Genomic DNA, 20,514 nt, shown 5'->3' with positions numbered 1-20,514 from the left:
TAATGGTTAGATGCATAGTATATTCAGATATGACAGTAGTTATTCAAGAGGTGTGTGCTGTGGACCGTAATAAGTGAATAACACTGTCATTTCACTTTGCTAACTTTCATTTAAATGTATCAAACTGTTCTGTTTAAATCATCTTATCTGCATGTCTTTCAGTGAGTACGGTGGAGAGACTTTACATGGACCAGCCTTTGGCCCCACAAGTCATTCTACAGCAGCTTCTTCAACCCCTTCCTCATCCTCAGCATTTCGCCATGTAGTGCCATCTAGACAAATAGTGGAAAGACAACCTCGAATGCTTGACTTCAGGGTTGAGTACAGAGACAGAAATGTGGATGTAGTACTTGAAGACAGCTCCGCAGTTGGTAAGGATTTGTAAAAATTCAGCGAAAACTGCTATCCTAAAACAAAAACAAACTAAAAAAATTCAACTCCCAAAATTCAAATCCTAAAGCAAAGCAAAGCAAAACCCCTCAAAAAGAAAAAAAAAACCAAACCCAAAATACAGCCTCCACAGCTACTAACCATTTTGAAATCTCTTTACAGCTTTAAAAAAGCAAAATTTCACTAATCCATTGTAAAGGTTAGTGATCTATCAAATATTTATTTTGAAATCTAGTTTTCTTATGAACTTGCTTCAGAAACCAAATGGAGATTAATGATTAAGTTTAGGCATGAAAACGTAATTGGGGGCAGGATTAGTATAGATGCAGTCTGTTAATAAGTGGATGATCTTAGCATTTCCTCTTCTCATCTGTATGGCTTCTCTTTCTGCATAGGATTAGTGACAAGATTAGAGGAGATCTTCCCGATGTGAAGAACATCGTTGGATTCTTCTCTGCTCAATTTTTGTTTGATTCTTTTGTTCAAATTAAGATTTCTTTTATCAGTTTTATTGTCTTTATCCTAAAATTGTTGCATTTTGTTAGAAATATGATATTGTTAGTGTTATTATTTACATTCCCCAAACTGTGAGTTAATTTACTTTTGCTAAGGAAGAAGAGGGGTTTTTTTTATTTTTTGTTTTTAGTGAAGAGCTTATACAGATCCAAATAAGGAACTACATGAAGAAATAGTTGATAAAAACAATTTTCTGTGCTGCAGCCTTTTGTCTGGGATGAAATTTTCAAATTGGAACTTTTGGTCCTTATTTGTCTTTTTAGGTGGCTGGTGCCACCTAGTGATGATTAGTTTGAATTCTTGATGCGTGTTCTATGTTTTCCATTGCACTGTTGTGTCCATGGAAATTAGACATAAAAATCTGATCAAATCAGGATTTTGCAGCCATACTATTATGTTTTTTCTTTTCTTAATAACTTCTTGATGGTTTTTACCTGAAAGCTTTAGGGCAGAAGGCAGTTCATGTCTTCTGTATCTTGGGATATAAAGACTGAGGGCAGCCTTGTGTTTAAAACCTTTGAGTTTAAAGTCCTGAGAGAAGTGAGCAAGACAAATGGTAGAATTTCAACTGTGGGCTTGAGGAAAGAATATTTTTTGCTTCTTTGGGGATCTGCTTGTCAGGATCCCTGGAGGGCATATGAGCCTAGGGGAGCTGGTTGATCTTCAAGGACAACCTCTTCAAAGCACAGGAGCAGTTCTTCCAACATGCAAGAGGAGCAAGCATGGCAGAATGCAGAAGAACAAAGAATTTCCAACTGAGCTAAATGCTAAAAGAAAGTACACCAAAGGGGGAAAGTAATGGTGGGCTACCCTGGAGGAACACAGAGGTGTTGCCAGTGTGCAGGTTTGGAGTTAGGAAGACCAAAACTCAGGTGAAGCTGAAACCACTGATGGATTAGAAGTGTTTCTGTCAGTACATCAGCATGAAAAGGAAGGCTAAGGAAAATGTGAACCTACTGTTCAGTGGTGATTGCTGCACTTGGTCTGTGGGAGAATTATGGAAGAAAATCTTCGTGGAAGCACTTTCTGAGCACAGGAGAGAAAAGAAGGTGATTTGAAACAGCCAGCATGGATTTGCTAAAGGGAAGTTGTGCCTAATCAGTCAGCATTATTTATTTGACTTTTGTGATTTGATGACTGGCTCTGTGGACAAAGGGAGAACAGTGGATGTCACTGTGGCTTTAGTAAGGCCTTTGATGTACTCTGCTGTTGTGTTTTTCTATTCATATTGTTAAGATAAGGACTGGATAAAAAGCTGCTCAAAATAAATCTTAATCACATCAGAGAAGGTGCTGATATTCTGAAGGGCAAGGCTGCTGTTTAAACGGTCCTGGACAGCCTGGAGAAATGGGCTTACAGAATCCTCATGAAGTTCCAAGAAAACCAAGTTGAAGTCCTGCATCTGGGATGGGATAACTCCATGTATTCCCATCTGTGAGCTAGAAAGCAACTTAATTATAAAAGGGATCAGCAGTGAACCCTTGCAGTGAGGAAGGCCAGCCATGTCCCAGGCTGTGTTGGCAAGAGTGTAGCCAGGATCCAGGGCAATAATTATTACCCTCCATTCAGCACTGGCAAAGCTGCATCTGGAGCACTGCGTTGGATTTTGAGGTCCCCAGTGCAAGAAAGGTGTTGATATTCCCCCCCAGTCAGGGGTTTGGAACACAGGGCTAATAGGAGAGGCACAGAGAAATGGATTTGTTCGGCCTGGAGAGGGGCAGGGGAGAGGTACAGACCTTACCTCTGTCTACAGCTACCTGCTGGAGAGCACAGAGAAGATGGAGCCAGACTTCTCTCAGAGGCTTGTGATAATGAGACACAATAGACACGATTTGCAACATCAAGAATTCATGTTAGATAAAAGAATTTTTGTTGTTGTGAGGGTGGTGAAGTACTGGAACAAGTTGGCCAGAAAAGTTGTCAAATTTCCATCCTTAGGTGTGTTCAAGACGGACAAATCTTTGACTAAACTGATTTAATTAGACCTTTGAGTTGGGCTTGAGCCAGATGAGCTCCTGAGGTACCTTCCAGCCTGAATTATTTTATAATTGTAATATAACTAAAGAGAGAAGAGAGCATCAAAATGTACAAAACATCAAAAAAGCTGTCAGAGCAGTCAAATTGTATGAACATTCCAGTTCTTTAGGTCAGGACTATTGATAATGGAATTTGGTATCAAAAATAAGCACCCTCTTTGTTGCTGGCAAAGTCTGGTGCTCCAGATAACATACAGCTGTAAATGTGTGTGTCTGACATATGCAGAATTATCCAAATATATGTCCAAATCATCAGATCCTCCTGTGATTCTCCAATCATTCATGCTTCGTGATTTTTTTTTTTAAGCTTCATTTGTCCTTTACTCTTTGAAGTGGGTGTTACAAGAGTAACTAGACTAAAAATGATTTGGATAGTAAATTTTTCCTTGGTATTGTTTTTTTAATTACGACTCAGTACTGTTTGAAATAAAGCAGTAAGTGTGTGTATTTTATGTATTTTCTTTGTTTTTTTCTTTAGGAGATATCAAACATATTCTAGAAAATGAACTTCAGATTCCTGCATCTAAAATGCTGTTAAAAGGGTGGAAGACTGGAGATGTAGATGATAGTGTAAGTTTTCAACTGTGTTTTTGTTAGTTAACTGAATTCAGAGTTTCAAACTGAGCATCTGTGGGTGGGGATTACAATGCAAGAATTTTGAGTTTCAAAGAGTGTCAGATGTCTCGGGTGGCACAAAGAACTCTTAATCTAAAACATCACCAAAAAAAAAAAACCAGGACAAATCACTTTAGTTTGTGTTGGTTTTGTATGTAACGTGGCCCACCTAAAAAAATGATGTTTTGAAGTTACAGTAGATTTATCTTGAAACAAAATATTTGGTGGTATTGTAAATAAATATCAATAATTAAAAGAAATAAAATAATATGTCAGAATTGGTGAACGTTTTGTATTTATAATGATTTTTCTCCCCTCAGACTGTTTTAAAAAGTCTACACTTGCCAAAAAATAATAGTCTTTATGTTCTAACACCTGACCTGCCTCCTCCTTCTTCAAGTCATTCTGGGTAAGTCTTTTGGCCATAAGTTCTATTTGTATGATTTGTTTTTTTGTGGTTTTTATGAAGCCACATGTATGTACAGGGATCTGCAGTCAGTAAATACCAAGTGTTTTCACTGCTCTAGTAACTGTTGGGATGAGCTACATCAGCACCTCGTTGATGAAAAGAAGGTTGCTGGGGTTTTTAAAACCATGATGTGGTACATGAACGTTGTAGGTACATACAGAATTTTACACCTCTCAGATGTGATAACTTTAACAGAAGTTCAGTCCCTGTGGAAATGAGAGCTGGCATTGCATAAGTTGCTGCATTATGTTAGTTCATTTAATGTATCTTATAAATCTGTATAAATCATTCCCAGCAGATCAGAGTTTTCTTTCTGGAATGTTTGTTACATTATTTTATCTTATTTTTTTTGACTTTTAAAATGTATGTAGATAGGCTGAATAATTAATTTCCTTTAACTGAGTAGGATATCTTTTATTACTGATATGAACACTCAAGAAGCAAGCAGTTGAGTGTTCATAAGCCACAGAATCATCAAGGTTGGAAGAGACCTTCAAGATTATCTATTCTGACCACCATAATCAGCCCTGAAACATATCCCCAAGGGCCCCATCCAGACATCTCTTGAACACTTCCAGAGATGGTGACTCCACCACCTCCTTGGGCAACTTATTCCAATGTCTGACCATTCTTTCAGTGAAAAAAAAAATTCTGATACCTAACCTGAACCTCCCCTGGTGCAACTTTGGGCCGTTTTCTCTCATCCTTTCACTTGAGACATGGCAGAAGAGACCGATCTGCACATCACCACAACCTCCTTTCAGGGAGTTCTAGAGAGCAGTAAGGTCTGTCCTGAGCCTCCTTTTCCCCAGGCTAAACACCCCCAGCTCCCTCAGCCGCTCCTCCTCACTCTTGTGCTCCAGACCTTTCACCAGCTTTGTCGCCCTTTTCTGGCCATGCTCCAGCACCTCAGTGTCTTTCTTGTTGTGAGGGGCCCAAAAGGGGACACTGGATTTGAGGTGTGGCCTCACCAGTGCCCAGTGCAGGGGGACAGTTACTTCCTTAGTGTCCTGTTGGTGACACTATTTCTCATACAGGCCAAGAGGCCATTGGCCTTAAGTTGCCCCACCTGGGCACACACTGACTCGTGTTCAGCCTCTGTGGACCAGCACCTCCAGGTCTCTTTCTGCTGTCAGTGAATATTCTGAACGTTTGCAAATGAAATGATGTTTTAAGGAAGATGCTCTTATAAAGTAATTTGCGATTACCTAATTACTTCGGTTTGTTTTCTTTCCTGCCCTTTTTCCCAGAGGCAGTCCTGTATGTGCTTTTTACCAGGAAAATGTGAATGTTATTCGGTAGCCGCTAGAGGGTGCGCAGGAATTGAGCCTGGGAAAGGAGCTGCTCCAGACCAGCCAAGGCAGGGAGGGAGGGATGCGCTTGGAATTGGGCAAACTGCATGAATTCCATGTTGTCTGAAGAGGGAGTTGGCTTCCTGCCCTTGTAGGCGATAGGAGAATATTCTCCAAGTGCAGTCGTATTACTAGTGAAGGGAATGCTTTGGATCAATAGAATAACTGGCATCCTAATGATTAAAAGTACTTTATGTATTACTAAAAGGTACTTTTGTGCACATTACCCTGTAGTCTGTGGAGGAAATAAGAATGCTGATATGAATTATAAAAACAATGATAAAGGAGAGGAGCATTAAGAGAGGGAATAGTGGCGCTTGAATAGAGGCTGGTGAGCTGCACATGAACTGTATGTGCCAACAGGAGCTGTAGTTTATGGGAGAACAATAAGCCATTGTACTTTAGCAACTATTTGAAGAACAGTGAAAAAAACACTGTAGCTGGTAATTGTTTGTTTCCATTTCCAATTCCAAAATTTTCTACCTAGGTATTGCTGTATATTGTAATTTGAATGTCTTCAGTTCTGGAAAGAAAATTGGGGTCTGAAGAGTGTTGTTTATTGCAACTGCAGTAAAGTATATAACAACAAACTGTTTAAAAACAGTTCCTAGCCTTTTTTATTGGATTAATAGTTTTAAAGAACTTTACTTGTTAGTAAAATCAAAGTGGTTGTTACCTTTTATAGTTTATACTTGTTTCATAGTGGAGATTAGTTCTGGATATTTTTAAGATAAAAGTTGGTAGCTTTGGGATAGCAAATGATGACTAATTAGTGGCTATTTAAACACGGATAATTTGAAGGCTAGATCATCTCCCTGAAGTCATAAATTCTAGATGAAAGGGGAGGCTTGCCTCCAATTAAAGCATCAATGCAGATCAAAACACATCTAATTGAAGTAATGTACCAAACCCAGTTACACTGTTTACTGCCTACTGTTAGGTCAGTTATTATTCAGATTAGTTTGTTACCCACAATTTTTAAAAGCATCTTGTTCACATCTATTATTAATGGATGTTGAAGAACTTTGCCTCTTTACTTTGTGAGTTCATCTGTTGTTTTCTTCAAATGCCTTCTATTTTGAACTAGAGATAAATAGTTGTTATTTGAATATCTCCAGAAAGTGATATTTGAAAAGCCTGAGATTCCAGTCTGCTCTTCTTAAAAGGAACAATCTGGTCTCAGCTCTGTAAACTCCAGTTTGTGCCCATTCTTTACACTGAGGCAGAACAGTGTCTCAGACATCCTTTTCCAACATACTGGTAGGTAGGCATTGAAGTTTATTCTGACAGACTGAATGGGCTTAACCCAGTACTGACTTAAAACCAGCATCTAAATGTAGTGGCAAAGTGATCCTGCAGTTTAAACAAATAAAAATCTCCTAGGGTGTCTTTGTTCACCAGTGGCCTATCTAAAGCTGTTATAGGTAATAGAAACCCAGTGAATTACTACTGCATGCTAGTAAATTGAGGTGTAAGGATTAAATTTAAATGTCAAATACCACCTGTACAGTTCCACCCTGCTTCCACAATTTCAGCTGGCAAATCCATACTTATCCATGCACAATATCCAGAACAATAGCCAACGTTCTTTGAGTTGTGGATGTAATGAAATCTGATTTCTGGTGAATTCCTGCCTTCTAGTGAATTCCCAGCTGCTACAGTAACTAGACTTCTCCATCCATGCTTCCTGTGATCTCACCTACCTCTGATGCTGCCTCCGGTTCCTCTTTTTCTTATTTTAATATTTTTCCCCTTGCATAGAGTATCCACCTCCAGTTGGCAGTCAGGTAACGTCAAAGGAAAAGTAAAATCATGTGCTGTGTGTAGTTCTGAGATTGTTGGCCAGAGGTCAGATGGATGGAGTATAAAATACTACACTTGTAATACAAGTAATACTTAATACAGCCTTTTACTAAAGTGGGTGGTAATTTGGGTCCCTTTCCTCTACTTGGATGTTGATTTATTCTCAGTCTTTGAGAGTTTTCTAACACTGCCAGACCACCTTAAAACTAGTGACTATGTTCAAAAGTTAACAGATGGGACAGGTGGGCGGAGAAGAACATGGTTTCCTTTGGAAAACAGTCTTACAAGGAAAGATGCCAAAGAATGTCCATCATTTAATCATCCAAGGGGAGAGATCCCTTGCACCAGCTTTGTCAGATTAGATTAATCACTTCCTCGGTGTGCAATTCCTTCCCTTTGTTGCCTTGGATGCTTCTTGAAAGCTGACAATACCCAGTTCAGGAAATAGGTTTAGGAGAAATACAAGAAGAAACATCAAAAGTGTGGGCATGAGAGTCTGGCCATGGAGTTGAGTCATCCAGACTGTCTGTCCTTTCTATCCTCTATGTTCTGGGAGATGCTTTTCATCAATTTTTTTGTTGTTGTTGTCATTTTAATGGCTATAATGTATTTTAAATTTATACTTTTTATGCTAAATAGCTGAAAGTCTTAGATACTTTATTATATCTGATGAATCATTGGAAAGTTCAAAACAGTTAAGCCCAGGTGCATACCTTGGGGATTATTAGAAATAACATATTTCTGCTAAGTGATTGTAACTTACTGAGGAAGTGTAATCATCTGTGTGGATAGGAAATAAAACCCACAACTCCCATCTTTCAAGCAATGGGTCCATATATTGCTGAATGCTTTAGATTGTTGCAGAGCAGTGGTGTTGGGGGCACAGTGTCTTGTATGTTATCAACTGTAGCAGAGTGTTAATTAAGAACGATGTAACCTGCAACTCCAATTATTAGTATTGTGTGTTTAGCTGGACAGGAGCAGTGCCTTGCTTTAGTTACTTTGAAAGCTTCCATAAGAATGGTAAGATTAATGTTTTATTTTCACATCTGCTCATGAGACAGTTTAAAAATCCTGAAGTTTAAAATGCAATAGAATGTAAACAAAAGGGCTTCTGCTCATTTACATGTTAGCCAGATTTGCTAACTGATTGCTGTTTGAACCTAATCTACCACCTCCTGCTGCATTAGCTACAACAAACATTACATTTACATACTGATTTCTTATTTTGTTTTAATGTAAATAATCTGTAATTACAGTAAATTTGGACTTCTGTTGACATGAGCTTGTATAAATCTGTAAGTTTAAAATGGAAATGTTAATTACTTTGTGCCATACCTATTTATATAAAAATCAGAGATTTTGGGGGAAATCTCCCCGTGACTGAGAAAAATCTTGCCTAATGGGAAATACTGAATGTATTTCATAAAAACTCAGAAAACTGAAATGAAAAGAAGCATTTACTGATCACTGATTAAGGATATACTTTCAGTCTCAAAGTTTAAAATATATTATTAAAATTTCAAAGAAAAATGGTATTAAAAAGCAAAGTATTACATCAAAAATCAAAGCATTAAGTCAGTCACTTAACAGTAGATAGAACCAGTCTGGTTTATGTGTTTGATATGTCCAGGTCTCTTGCTAGAACTGGTCAGAGCAATGACCGTGCTAAGGTCTGTTTTCTTTTGTCTATTCTTGAACTTCTCTTTGAGTGTCAGCAGAGTACCTTAAATGGAGGACTGGTGCCCAAAAATACAGGTTCCCTGGCCTCCTGTTCTGAAAAGTGAATGTATAATCATTCAGCTGAGGTAAAAAAGTTGTAATGGCATCATACCACCTATCAGCAAATGCTTTTGAAATGTAAGGTTTACAGTGGGGGGAAATGGTGCTTGCAAGAGTGGCCTACTTTAGTCCTGTTTCTTTTCCCAACACTTTGGTTTTCTTTTCCCAATTCTTAGGTTAATTCTTAGGTTTTCCTATTCTTAGGGTAATAAAATTCTCTTAGCACTGATGGCAACAAAAAAAAAGAAGAAAAAGATAAAAGAAAATCTGTCTTGACTTTAGTGGGACCTGGAGTTTGGCCCTGACTTTTTTTTTCCTTTTCATGCAGATATTTTATTTGAAAGATTGTAGTCAGCTAATAACATTTTAGGAAAATTAAACAGCTGCAAACATGAAGCCAGAATTTTAAAAATGTGCTACATAGTCAAAGTCAGTCTTCTCAATACACTTGTGTGGACCTAAAAAGAGATAAGGTTCAGTTTACTGTCACTGAGAAGTTTCCTTTAAGTACTTTTATATTGTAAATTCTACTGTAACCTTAATGGCTGAAAATCCAATTTTAGGGCATGGTATATTTTGGAAGCAGAGTTCTATTGGCACAAATAATTTGGGGTAATCTACATCCCCAGTTGCTGGAGGAAATTAATATGGGAGGGACTGACATCACTGGCTGTCCAACTGTGTGTTCAATTCCTGCAGAGGAGCCTTGGTACCAACACTGGCACCAACCACCCATGGGATGTGCCATCAGTTCTTCCTCCCTTTCCCTTTCCAAGTCTTACAGCTGTCAGACCATGTGAGATTTTGATGTAGGAGCTCCAAGGAGTAGATCAGTTGAGCACTGAATGTCTGTGTAAGCAGAAGTAATATTCCTCAATATATTATTTTTCTGTAATAAGAAAGAAGAAGAAAAATTGAACAATTAACCGTGCACTTTATTTGCTAACATTTTCAAACCCAGTTTTTACTCAGTTTTTTGCAGGTTTTGTTTCTTTTTTTTTTAGCCAGCTTAATTTTCAGCCTCTTATTTCCCTCTGCTTATCTATGAAAATGTACTGAGAATTTGCTTGTTAACAAGCTTAGCTTGTGTTGCTTAGAAATCCAGAAGTAGAGGTGTCAAAATTGTTAGTTACTTCAAAAATTAAGGCTTTTAATTTTTAGGCACTTGATTTAAATTAACTCTGTTTGAAGGGTATTTTTTTATTTTCTACATACTTCCCGCTGTCACAAGTGGAAGAACATTTCCTATGAGCTTTTCGTTAGCAGGCTGTATTTTGGGGAGTACTGAAGGGTCTGTATCGTGCATAACTGGAGAGACCTGAGGGTTTGATCGGACTAGGCTGTTTCCTTCTATGTTTACATCAATTACAGAATGAAAACATGAGTCATGTTATCAGTTAGCATCTACAGATTTTTCAGATGGAGTCAAAATTAGCTGTAACAGAGCCTTGTGTGAGTCCGTATGGAATCCAGAGCCTTTCACATATGCTGTGATTAATGTTTTCAGAGCAATTAAATATGTCGTTTGCCTCCAGTATTTGCTGAAAACAAATAAAAAATCAGAATGTGAAAAAGCACAGCAGGATATTTTAGTTGCTACTGAACATTTGCCAAAAGAAAATACGGTTATGGCAATGTGAAACTTATTGACAATGACATTAGAATTACCTTTGAAAATACAACTTTGCAGGACTCTTTTTTTAGGCCTTTTCTTACAAGACTTTGTGACAGGTTCAGAAAATGTCATGTTCAGTATAGATGACTACAGTAGAATTTGTAGTGTCTCTCGTGCACGTGATCATACTTAGCATTGACAATGAGTTATATTTATTTTCCGTATTACAAAACTATAAAAGACAAGAAATAGAACTTTGTGATTTCATTTTGTAGTAAGTGATTAATAAGTTGTCACAGAAGCCAAATAAAGTTGCTGAGTGAAGATATTTTTGTAAGGTAACTTTCCGTGAGATATTCAAGCAAATTGTGCATCTCTTGCTGAAGCATCCAGTGAGTGTTGTATGAGTTCCTTGCCATCAGAGCAGAAAAACTGCAGGTCAGTAGTTACAGTAGGAGTTAAAACTAACACATTATGTCTCAAATAATTTAGGAGTCTTTCTTGTCTTCTTGTATTGTAAGATACAGTTATGCTGACCTGCATTCAGAAGTTGTCCTTTATTGCTAAGAGGAATAGCATGTTGGAGTGTCATGGAATAGTGAAGATGTGAAATAAAATACCACAGTCTGTCATTCTTTTAAGTGTACGTGGTAAGAAAAAAAAGAAGTGAATAAGCCCAATTTAATTTCATATGCCACTGAACAGGTCAAATCTACATAAATAGTGTTTAGAAACAATAGCTAAGGTATGGTGTTGCTGCGGTTTTGTGGCCTGTGGAAGATTGTACCCAGCCATAGTCACCGTGTTTATAACTTAAGTCCTGCCTTCTATTTTGAAAAATAGATAGCTGCATAATTTTGTACCTAATTAAGCAAACAGGATGCCTTTTGTAACATCCAGAGGTTTTATTTGCCTGGAGAATTCACAAAAAAACCCCAAGTTTGTGACAACATGAACATATAGTTGGGCTGTTTAAACTGGATCTTAAGATTTTATTTTTTTTTTTTTTCTAAATGTTCAGTACCCACACAAGAAATTTTCCTGTGGTTACTTTTCCAGTTCTAATTAGCTGGGTTTATGTGCTTTGAATGAAACTAGGTGGAAGAATTTCCATTTGGTTTCTGCCTCAGGTAACCTTAGGGAAGTGAGAGCGTGCTTTGCCTTGTTCCACTTACCATCAGTTCTTAATGTGCATCATAGCTTGATATTTTGTCTGGTCATCAATATACTGACAAGCCTGGTATTAATGGCATTATGAGTGCTAAATACACCCAGTGTTTGTGAAGATAATGTGACTCTCTCGATTTTGAGAATACTTAACATTAGAACAGCTTTAAAGGCTGCAGTCGCCTTATTAAGGAAGGAGTTCAGGAATGGCCTTTGGTCATTCTCAGCATGCTTCCTTGCATTTAAGAGTGAAAAGAGAGATGATAATGTTGTGCCTGGACTTGTTCATGTAGAGTTTAGGGTACCCTGGGGTTTTTGCATCTAACTGTAAAACAAGCTATAACATGCTTATCCCTGATTTTCTTGTTTTTCTTTCAACCATTTCAGGGCCCTGCAGGAGTCATTAAATCAAAACTTCATGCTGATTGTCACCCATCGAGAAGTCCAGCGGGAGTACAACCTCAACTTCTCAGGAAGCAGTACCATTCAGGAGGTGAGTGCTGTTTCACAGCTGAAGAATAAATGTAGCTCATTATAGTTAATGCCAGCTCTGTTAAAAGGGTTTTGCATGGTCTTGATGGATATTCCTTCATTTTATTAGTCTTTTTTTTTTAATCAACTGGATCATCAAGATTGCTGTAATTTGATTAAAGACCTTTGTCAGCAAAAAGGTTTTCTATTAAATTATACAGAAAGGATGTTTCTTTTTACAGCATAGTAGCAAAATACATGAACAGTATTTATTGAGTTGTCCAAATTACATTTTATCTTTAAGCCTCTTGAAGCTCCCTCTATCTTCTCTTCTTTTAACCAGCTCCATCTCCATTTTATAGGCACCTCAACTGGTTGCTGTTGGAGAGCTGTAATTCTTGCTGGCTTGGGAGCCAAATGGTTTTGTGTATAATGGATGTTGCTGCCATTCTGTGGAATGGCCAGCAAGGGGTGATATTGGAGAGAACTTCATCAGAATTAAGTCCTGTAGGAACAAATATCTCTAATATGACTCTGGACTCTCTGAATTCAGAACAAGCAGACCCCTTGCATATTTTTAAAACTCCTTTCCAAAACAAAGGTTGTTGTTCAGTGCTCCATGCTCTGTCTAATGCCAGATGTTTTGGATGTTATTTTCCATATAACCCACTGCTTTCTGGAAACATGACAAACAACCTAGAAATATGAATCTTCTGAATTCACATTACAAAACATTAAGATTAAATGTTTGCTTTTCAAATTAAATGTATGTTTGCTATTATTGGTCTGACACTTCTCTCAGTCTTTTAGGGCTGAACAGATTTTATTGAAGTTTTTCACGTCACATGCTGACATTGTAGACAGAATTAATTTAAGTTCTGTAATGTTAGCTACGGGAGCAGTATCTCATGCAACACTAAAAAATGATAATTAACTCTTTTCATTGTGAATACTGTTATTTTTAAGATCTAAATTGTGATCTTTCTCCTGCTTAAAGCCTGTTTTCTACTTTTTATTTTTAAACCTATTATAATAATTTCTGGTTTGGATTTTTGTGGTAATACAAATGAATGTGTTTGCATCAGTTTGATTTTTGAGGGGCTAAGGTCTGACTCTTTACAATTAAACAATTGGAATGTTTATGGAAATAAATTATCAAAACGTGGTTTTAATTTTAAAATGGTGAGATTCTAAAAGAAAATACATACATACATGTTGTCAGTTTGATTTTTATCTATGCTGTATCGATTACTTCTTTGCTGGTGGGTCTTACCTGGCTTAAAGGAAGCAGAAAGCTGTGACTGGGGAATCTCAGCTGCCTTTACATGCACTGAAGTTCTTGTTTGTTGGGAATGGCAGGTTACAGTTAACATGTAACCTCTCAGCGTAATTTAAAAGTCAGTTGTGATTTTCCCCACTAAACAATCAGAATAAGAAACCCCCAGCACCCCATCACGAACAGGAAACCTTTCTCTGCCTTTCTTGTATCTAAGTGTCACATCCAGTAGAGTGTGTAAAGTTAAGAGGACCATTTCAGAGGCTGAAATGAATAGAGCTTTCTGGCCCTTCTTGTGCAGCTGATGCTGAACAGGTGAATGTTCCTGTCTGTGCAAAGTCTCCTGGAAATCCCTGGGGATTTGGCTGAGGTAAAAGGGTTGCAGAACATTTGTCTAATTATACAAAAACAAGCACTGTTTTGTATGTTACCTCCCTAATGGCTTCTTAATTTAATTTTTTTTTCTTTTAGCATAGAGTGATCATTTTAACAAACGATTGATGAATCAATCTAGTTAGCCTTGTGATTTGGAGGAATCAGTGATATCTTTCCTTCTCTCCTTTGTCTCCATCCTCTCCAGGGACTGTTAGATTTTTTTTTTTTCTTCACTCTTGTTCGCACTTTAACAAATTAATAGTTTACTTTCCTTCTGGTGTATTTTTGTAATGGTGGAGAAGCTCAGTGTGAGATGCAGTTGCCAACCACAAGAGGGCAGGAAGGACTATTCAATTATTCTCTAAAAATGCCTCTCAGTGTTTTCAAATTAGCTTCTGGTATATTAACAAAAAGGAGTATAATGGCCAAGTTATTGTTTGATTTACAGATAATTGGCATATTGCAGGGAGGAGACTTAATTTCACCCTTTTAAATTAAACAGGGAGATTTAAAAAGACATAAAATATTCATTAATGTTCAGTGATTATAAAGCAGTGGCATATATTTATTCTACCTTTATTACTGTTTCGATGGGAAAATACTGCAAATATTTCAGAAATCGACTTGGCCATACTGACAAGTTGAAATGTTTAAGCAGTGTTAATGCAATCTACTCACACGCTATATCCTATGCAGAAAGATTCAAAATGACTACATCAATTATTAAAAGAAGTATTTAAAATTCTATAAATGTTCTGCTTCTTGCCACAGTTGGGTGCAACTGTCTGCAGCGCTAGTTGTTCAGTTTGTTGTTATTATTAATACTGGGCATTTTAAGGAATATATATTTTTTCCAAGTGTCTCAAAAAACCCCCAAACTCACACCAAAAACTCAACCCCACCACCCTTTCAAAACCTCATAAATATTTTGCAATGGATTAAAAGCAAAATCCAGTGAGCTCTCAGCTGTGCTTTCCTAAACTACGATTTCTTCAGTTCTCTGCTGTCTTTTTTTTATTGTTTAGAATGCATGTTTAATAGTAAATGATAGTTGGATGAATTTTTTTTTTTTTTCAAAGAAATTGTGGTGTTTGGTGGGGAAACAATGTGACAAAAATTTCTCTGAGAGAGGCCTGGAGCTGTAGTGCTCATGTCTGCTTCTACGATTTCTTGCATATTAATTTAATGGTTGGATTTTTGGATGGTACTTGAAAATGCCTTTGGTTTTTTTTTTTTACCGTGCTTTATCTAAATTTGTAACTGTTCACATATTAATTTTTAATTTCTCAGCTTAAAAAAATATAAGTTGCATTCAGTTATATTGTTGTGGGATTATGAGTTTATACAGAATCTTCAGAAATTAAATAAAAAAATGAAACAGAACGTGTAAAAAATTCTGGATATTCAATTTTTAATTTTTTTTTTTTTTTTTAGTTGAGCAGGGTAGTAGTTAACTTGGAAATTTAATAATAACTTGGTGGTCTAAATTGTAAATTAATCTGTGTCACAGGTTTCTGACATCTGTTTGTTCTTGTAAAATTGCAGTATTAAATTAATTTTGTGCAGATACTGTTCTGGGAAATATCATAGTTACTTTTTTCCATGATCTGCATTTTAAAGTGGAAATTAGTAGGTTTTATGCCAGTTTGGAGACTGTAAATGAATACATTTCCAGTGTATTAGATGGTTAAATAAGAATAAGTCTAACAAATTGAACTCCTAATACAAGACTAAAAGGAGTTTTCTGCCTAAGACTTGCTCTTTATTCTTCTAAGATAATTTGTAGAGGCTGTCTGTAATTGGAGAGAATTTTTAAGTTTAGGTTTGAGAAGCTATGTGCTAAATTATTACAAGGCATTGCCACAACCAGGATAACTTATTTTCTGAGTATTCTTACCAATTCATTCTCATTTAGAAATGAACATTTCTACTACTTCTCATTTTTTGCACATTGTAGTTGTATTATTTGACAGAAATGAAGGACAGCCCTTTTCAGAGGGGGCAATATTTAAATGTTTCATGGAAAGCAAGTTTGTGTTCTGATCCTGGAGCAGACAAACTAATTTGCGAAAAACTTACTGGATTTGAGTTCTTGTCACAATAGCGTGCTCTCTGCTTTTTGTTTAAGTCCCTGCCATAGGGGAAAAAAGCAAACATTTTTAACAAACTGGATAGCTCCAGTTAGTTATAAACAAGGAGTTTTAAATTGTCTGTTTTACTTCTGATACAGACTTTGAAGCCTTTTTGTGATTCCCGTGTGCAGGATTACAGAAATGTCCAGTGTACACAAGCTGTGGCTGCTAAAGGGTGGACGAGTTAAATATGCAGAGTCCTCAGTCCTCTCATAGATTGGTGATTTTATTTTGTAACTGCTGGAAATTCCAGTTGAGAATACTGTGTAAAGCACCTACTGGGCACTATAATTCTCAATAAAACATAAAATTGTGCAAACAGTGCAAAGAAGATGGGTCCTTAAGTACTGGCTGTCTCTGCATAGCTGCCTCTGCTCTTTATTCCGTTCCTTTAGCCAATAATCTAAACGGGGGCTGCCTGCTCAGCATCCCTGTCACCTGTGCTAGGTAATATATTTGTTCTCTGTTCCCTACAGACTTAACTGGCTAAGGTGGAATATGAAAAGCAATGTATCCAATAGCACTCCAGGCAGGAGGAGGAACTATTTGTGCATACAACTGCTTGGGCTGAGATAAACTGTAAATTCTGTGTTGACAGACCCTAATGACAATTTGAAGTCCTTCGTGATGAAATTTTTTTTAAACTTTTCTGATAAGCGGACAAATGTTGAACAAGGTGCAAAACCACTGTTTATGAACATGCAGGCAGAAATCTGATTTAAAAGGCCTAAATGAATGTAATATATAAATACAGATAAGCAGATGAATTACCTTCAGCATGAAGAAAAATAATCCGGCTGAAGGTCTTGTACCTTTTTCAGATCTGTTTTTTGATATCTGAACAAAATATTTTCAGGCCAGTTGCTGTTGAGTGAGATCATTCAAAGTAAAGGTCAGACACTGACATGAGGACATGAAATGTATGTGTAAATAATGTTATTCTTTTAAATCTAACTAAGTGATTAAAGTAACATACATTTGCCAGAATACAGACAGATCCAAGTACATACATTACCAGTTTCAGAAACAGTTGTTTTATATTTTGACATTTTTTACTTACTTTAAAATTGTTGAAAACTATTCTTTTTGTAATAAAAATCAGTAACTAACACTTTTTGGTATTTAATAGGAGGTGCACAAACGTTCTATTGTTCAAATATTCTTGGTATCAGAGAAGCTGGTAAAATACATTGCTGTACTGATTGTACGCAAGAGCAGTATAATGTTTTTGTGAAATTTGAAAATTTTGTTTGCTTTTTAAAGAAATCTGTCTTGTTAAAATTGTATTCAATTTATAACGAGTCAGAACAACAGTATACATAATTTAAACATCTATCACTGTGATAGCCTCAGTGTTCTACAGTGATAAATGAGTACCAGCTAGCGAGCCAGGCATTGACTTTTTGAACAAGGAGAGAAAAATCTTATCTTTAATAAGCTAAATCAACTTCTTGATTTGTTTTTTTGCCTTTCTGTTATAGAAAACCAGCACATTGCTAAAGTAAAGTGTATTTGCTGAAAGAAATCCTTAATAAACTTTTTGTAAGTGGTCATGTGTTGGAAATTATATGAAAAGGAAGTTCCTTGGGAAATGGAGAGAAAATACCTTTTATCTACCTGTTCAAAAATGATAGCTTTATTAGACACTTAAAATATCATAATACCTGACTGTAGAGATCTGTTTCGAAGACAGGCATAAAACTATTATTCTTTTTCTCTTTATGCAACAGAAACAGCAATAAGAGATAAAGAAAGGGCACTACTTCTCACTTAATTATGAAACTTAATATATTCCTGACAGAATATGTTTCATAACCTGTAATTTGGTTTTGGTGGGTTTGGACGTGCATATCATTAAAGAAACGATCTTCAGTTATCAAAAACTAGTAAACATGGACATTTTTATATGCAAGAAAAGGCAGAGAGTAAATAATTGCACTGGTGACCAATACTGTAATAATCCTGTTTTACAATATGCACTTGACAGGTTGTAATAGTGCTAATTGAAGAGACTAATTCACACTTGCTTCATTCTATTCAAAGGCAAAATCAGCAGCTTGTTTTGCTTTTGACCAGATGGTCCTGATGAACACCTACTGTGCACTTTAAGTGCTTTACTAGAATTACAAAGGCTGGGGGCTGCATCCGACTCAAAATGATTTGAGAAGAGAAAAAAACCTCACTGCTCAATGGATTTGGTGCAACTAAATTAATTCTAGTGGACCCATTACACATTGAGCCCCCTTTTCAAAGTGCTGAGCCTCCTCGTTTGTTCTGTAGCAATGAGAAAGTGAAAGGCAGATTACTGCAAACAGAAATAAAAAAAAAGTGCTGTGAAAAGGAGAAAAGAGGCCTTGAAGCCTTTTCATATCATTTGGGTTTTTCAAGTGCGTTATTTTTGGGGAGGGTGGATGTATGAAAAGCCAATTGGAGTTTTTTTTGTTTTAAAGTGCGCTATTTAAGTACTATGAATATAAAAGCAAGAGCAACAGTTGACTGAGTTTACTGTGGTAAAGCTTTGTGTCCAAGGATGAATCAAATTCATTATAGTCAATGCTTTGTATTTTCATATGAATGTAGGGTTAGTTTCACAAGACTGTGTCTGTTTAGGATAATTATAATTTAATATTTTCCTTTCATAAAGTTATCACTGTAGTTTATCTAAAATTTGCTGAAAGCAGGGTTTTTTTCCTTGAATAAATTTAGAAGCACTCAGAGTTTAAAACTCCAAAGGAAGCTGTCTGATTTGCAAGGGAAGGCGAGGCAGGTTCCAATAGCGTCGAAGCACAGATTATTATAACTAATTAGAAGTCACACATCTGTTAGCTTTCAGTTTGTCAGCTTGTAGTTTAGTGTGTATGTTTATATCTCTGTTCTTCCTTTCTCTCCTTCCCTTTCTCTTTACACTCTGTCCGTAAGTGTTGTTGCATTGGAGAGAAACTCTCAAAAGGATAAGGATCAATTTATTTGAATTTGAAAATAATGAGGAGTCATTGTTATAATTTTGGTTATGGGTTCAGCTCTGTAAATGCTCAGTCATGTGAGTTGTCCTTATTTTAGAAGTAATCATGTTGAATTGAATGGCTTTGCTCATGTAATTTAAGGATGCTAAGGATTTTGGGGATCAAGACCTAATTTAAAACCCTGAATTTTTTAAAAACTGCAATTAAAACCATCGCTTGCAATTCTGATTTTGAATATTTGCTGTGTTTTACTTTCGAGGTGGTGAATTTTTATGCAAGGCTTCTATCATAATGCTAGCTATTAAAAAGGTGTTAGCATGAAATGACAAGAAAACCTAAGCAGCTTTATGAACATATTAAACAGCTATGTCCCTAGTTCCTGTGCTATTTAAGGTGGGAAAGCAGTACTCTGTAGCTAAATAGCATAGTGCTGTTATCTGTGTAAATTATATTTAGTTGAATAACAAATGAAAAATTAAAGTTAGCATTTTTTTTGCAATTAAAAAAAATTAATTTACAGCTTGTAAATTAAAGTGGTTTAGAACACGGTTTAACCTTTCTATCCTGTGTTAACTATAATATGATCACTTCTATTATTGCATGATATACACTTATATTAAAAAAAACACAATCGTTGAATTGCTGATTTGTTTTCAAACAATGAAATTTGTATTTGTGCAAATTATAGTAGGCACAGTGTTCTCTCATGTTTTCTCATCAAACAACCCAATTATAAATAGTGAGGTGCTAATGAACTGTTGTTCTGGAAAAGTTGATTTTTTTTTTTTTTTTTTAACTTGAGTAAGAAAGGAAACACTTCACAATTTTAGAGTGTTTGCTTGGTGAGAAAATATTTGAAAATATTGTACTTATGTAAATCATGTTGGTGCTATCACTTTTAAATACACAACAGAAGCTAATCTAAAATCCCCATCAGTTCATATGGAGCCTAACTAGATTCTTGACATTGTAAATTGCTCACTTAATTGGGATCCGAGGCCTTACGTGTATTCATTGAGTTACAGCAGTTGTTTCCTAAGAGTTTATATTTCGGTTTGAAGTTTATCACTGCATTCACTTAATAGAAAGAGGTAATTTTTTGGATAGTTGTGGTGATTAGGATATTTAACATAGTAGTTGTGGAGTTAGAACACCAAAATGGTATCTTGAAGCAGCAGTGTAGTGATAGTACTGGGTTGCTTTTTAATTACTATGCAAAGAAAACACTCAGTTGCTGTTTCAACTGTGAATTAATAATGTTTGTCCCGTCCATAACATCTTAGTGACTTGGAGCGCTGTCTCTGTAGTAAACCTGTTTCTTAGGGTTTTTCAGTTATGTTCCCATATCTGTGTAAAACATGAACTTGAAAAGTTATTCTTTTGTTTTTGTCCCAAGGATTGTGGGCGTAAATTGGAGAGCCTTGCACTCATTTAAAGGATAAAATGGCCTCATAATCACCCTCAAGAAATCCCTGTTACTGTTTTTAAAAAGGGTTATAGCAGCTCTCAGCAAATATTTGCAATAAGTGGCAAAATTTATGCCTTGCTTTGT

At 36.3% G+C, this 20,514-nt stretch overlaps 1 protein-coding gene across 2 annotated transcripts in view; it reads left to right on the top strand.

Annotated features, from left to right (window-relative positions):
- FAF1 (Fas associated factor 1) overlaps positions 1 to 20,514 on the top strand; it is a 157,035-nt gene that overhangs the window by 36,069 nt on the left and 100,452 nt on the right. For both annotated transcript variants that reach the window (XM_027739417.2, XM_039380602.1), the window contains exons 4-7: positions 163 to 371; positions 3,421 to 3,512; positions 3,878 to 3,966; positions 12,133 to 12,238. In XM_027739417.2, the coding sequence (XP_027595218.1) occupies positions 163 to 371; positions 3,421 to 3,512; positions 3,878 to 3,966; positions 12,133 to 12,238 (496 nt within the window). The remainder of the gene's footprint in view (positions 1 to 162; positions 372 to 3,420; positions 3,513 to 3,877; positions 3,967 to 12,132; positions 12,239 to 20,514) is intronic.

The sequence above is a fragment of the Pipra filicauda genome, unplaced genomic scaffold (assembly GCF_003945595.2).
Source record: "Pipra filicauda isolate LSUMZ 115617 unplaced genomic scaffold, ASM394559v2 scaffold19_size4547281_pilon, whole genome shotgun sequence".
Classification (NCBI taxonomy): Eukaryota; Metazoa; Chordata; class Aves; order Passeriformes; family Pipridae; genus Pipra; species Pipra filicauda.
The sequence above is the reverse complement of the archived record's forward strand: the minus strand, read 5'-3'. Positions and strand labels throughout refer to the sequence as shown.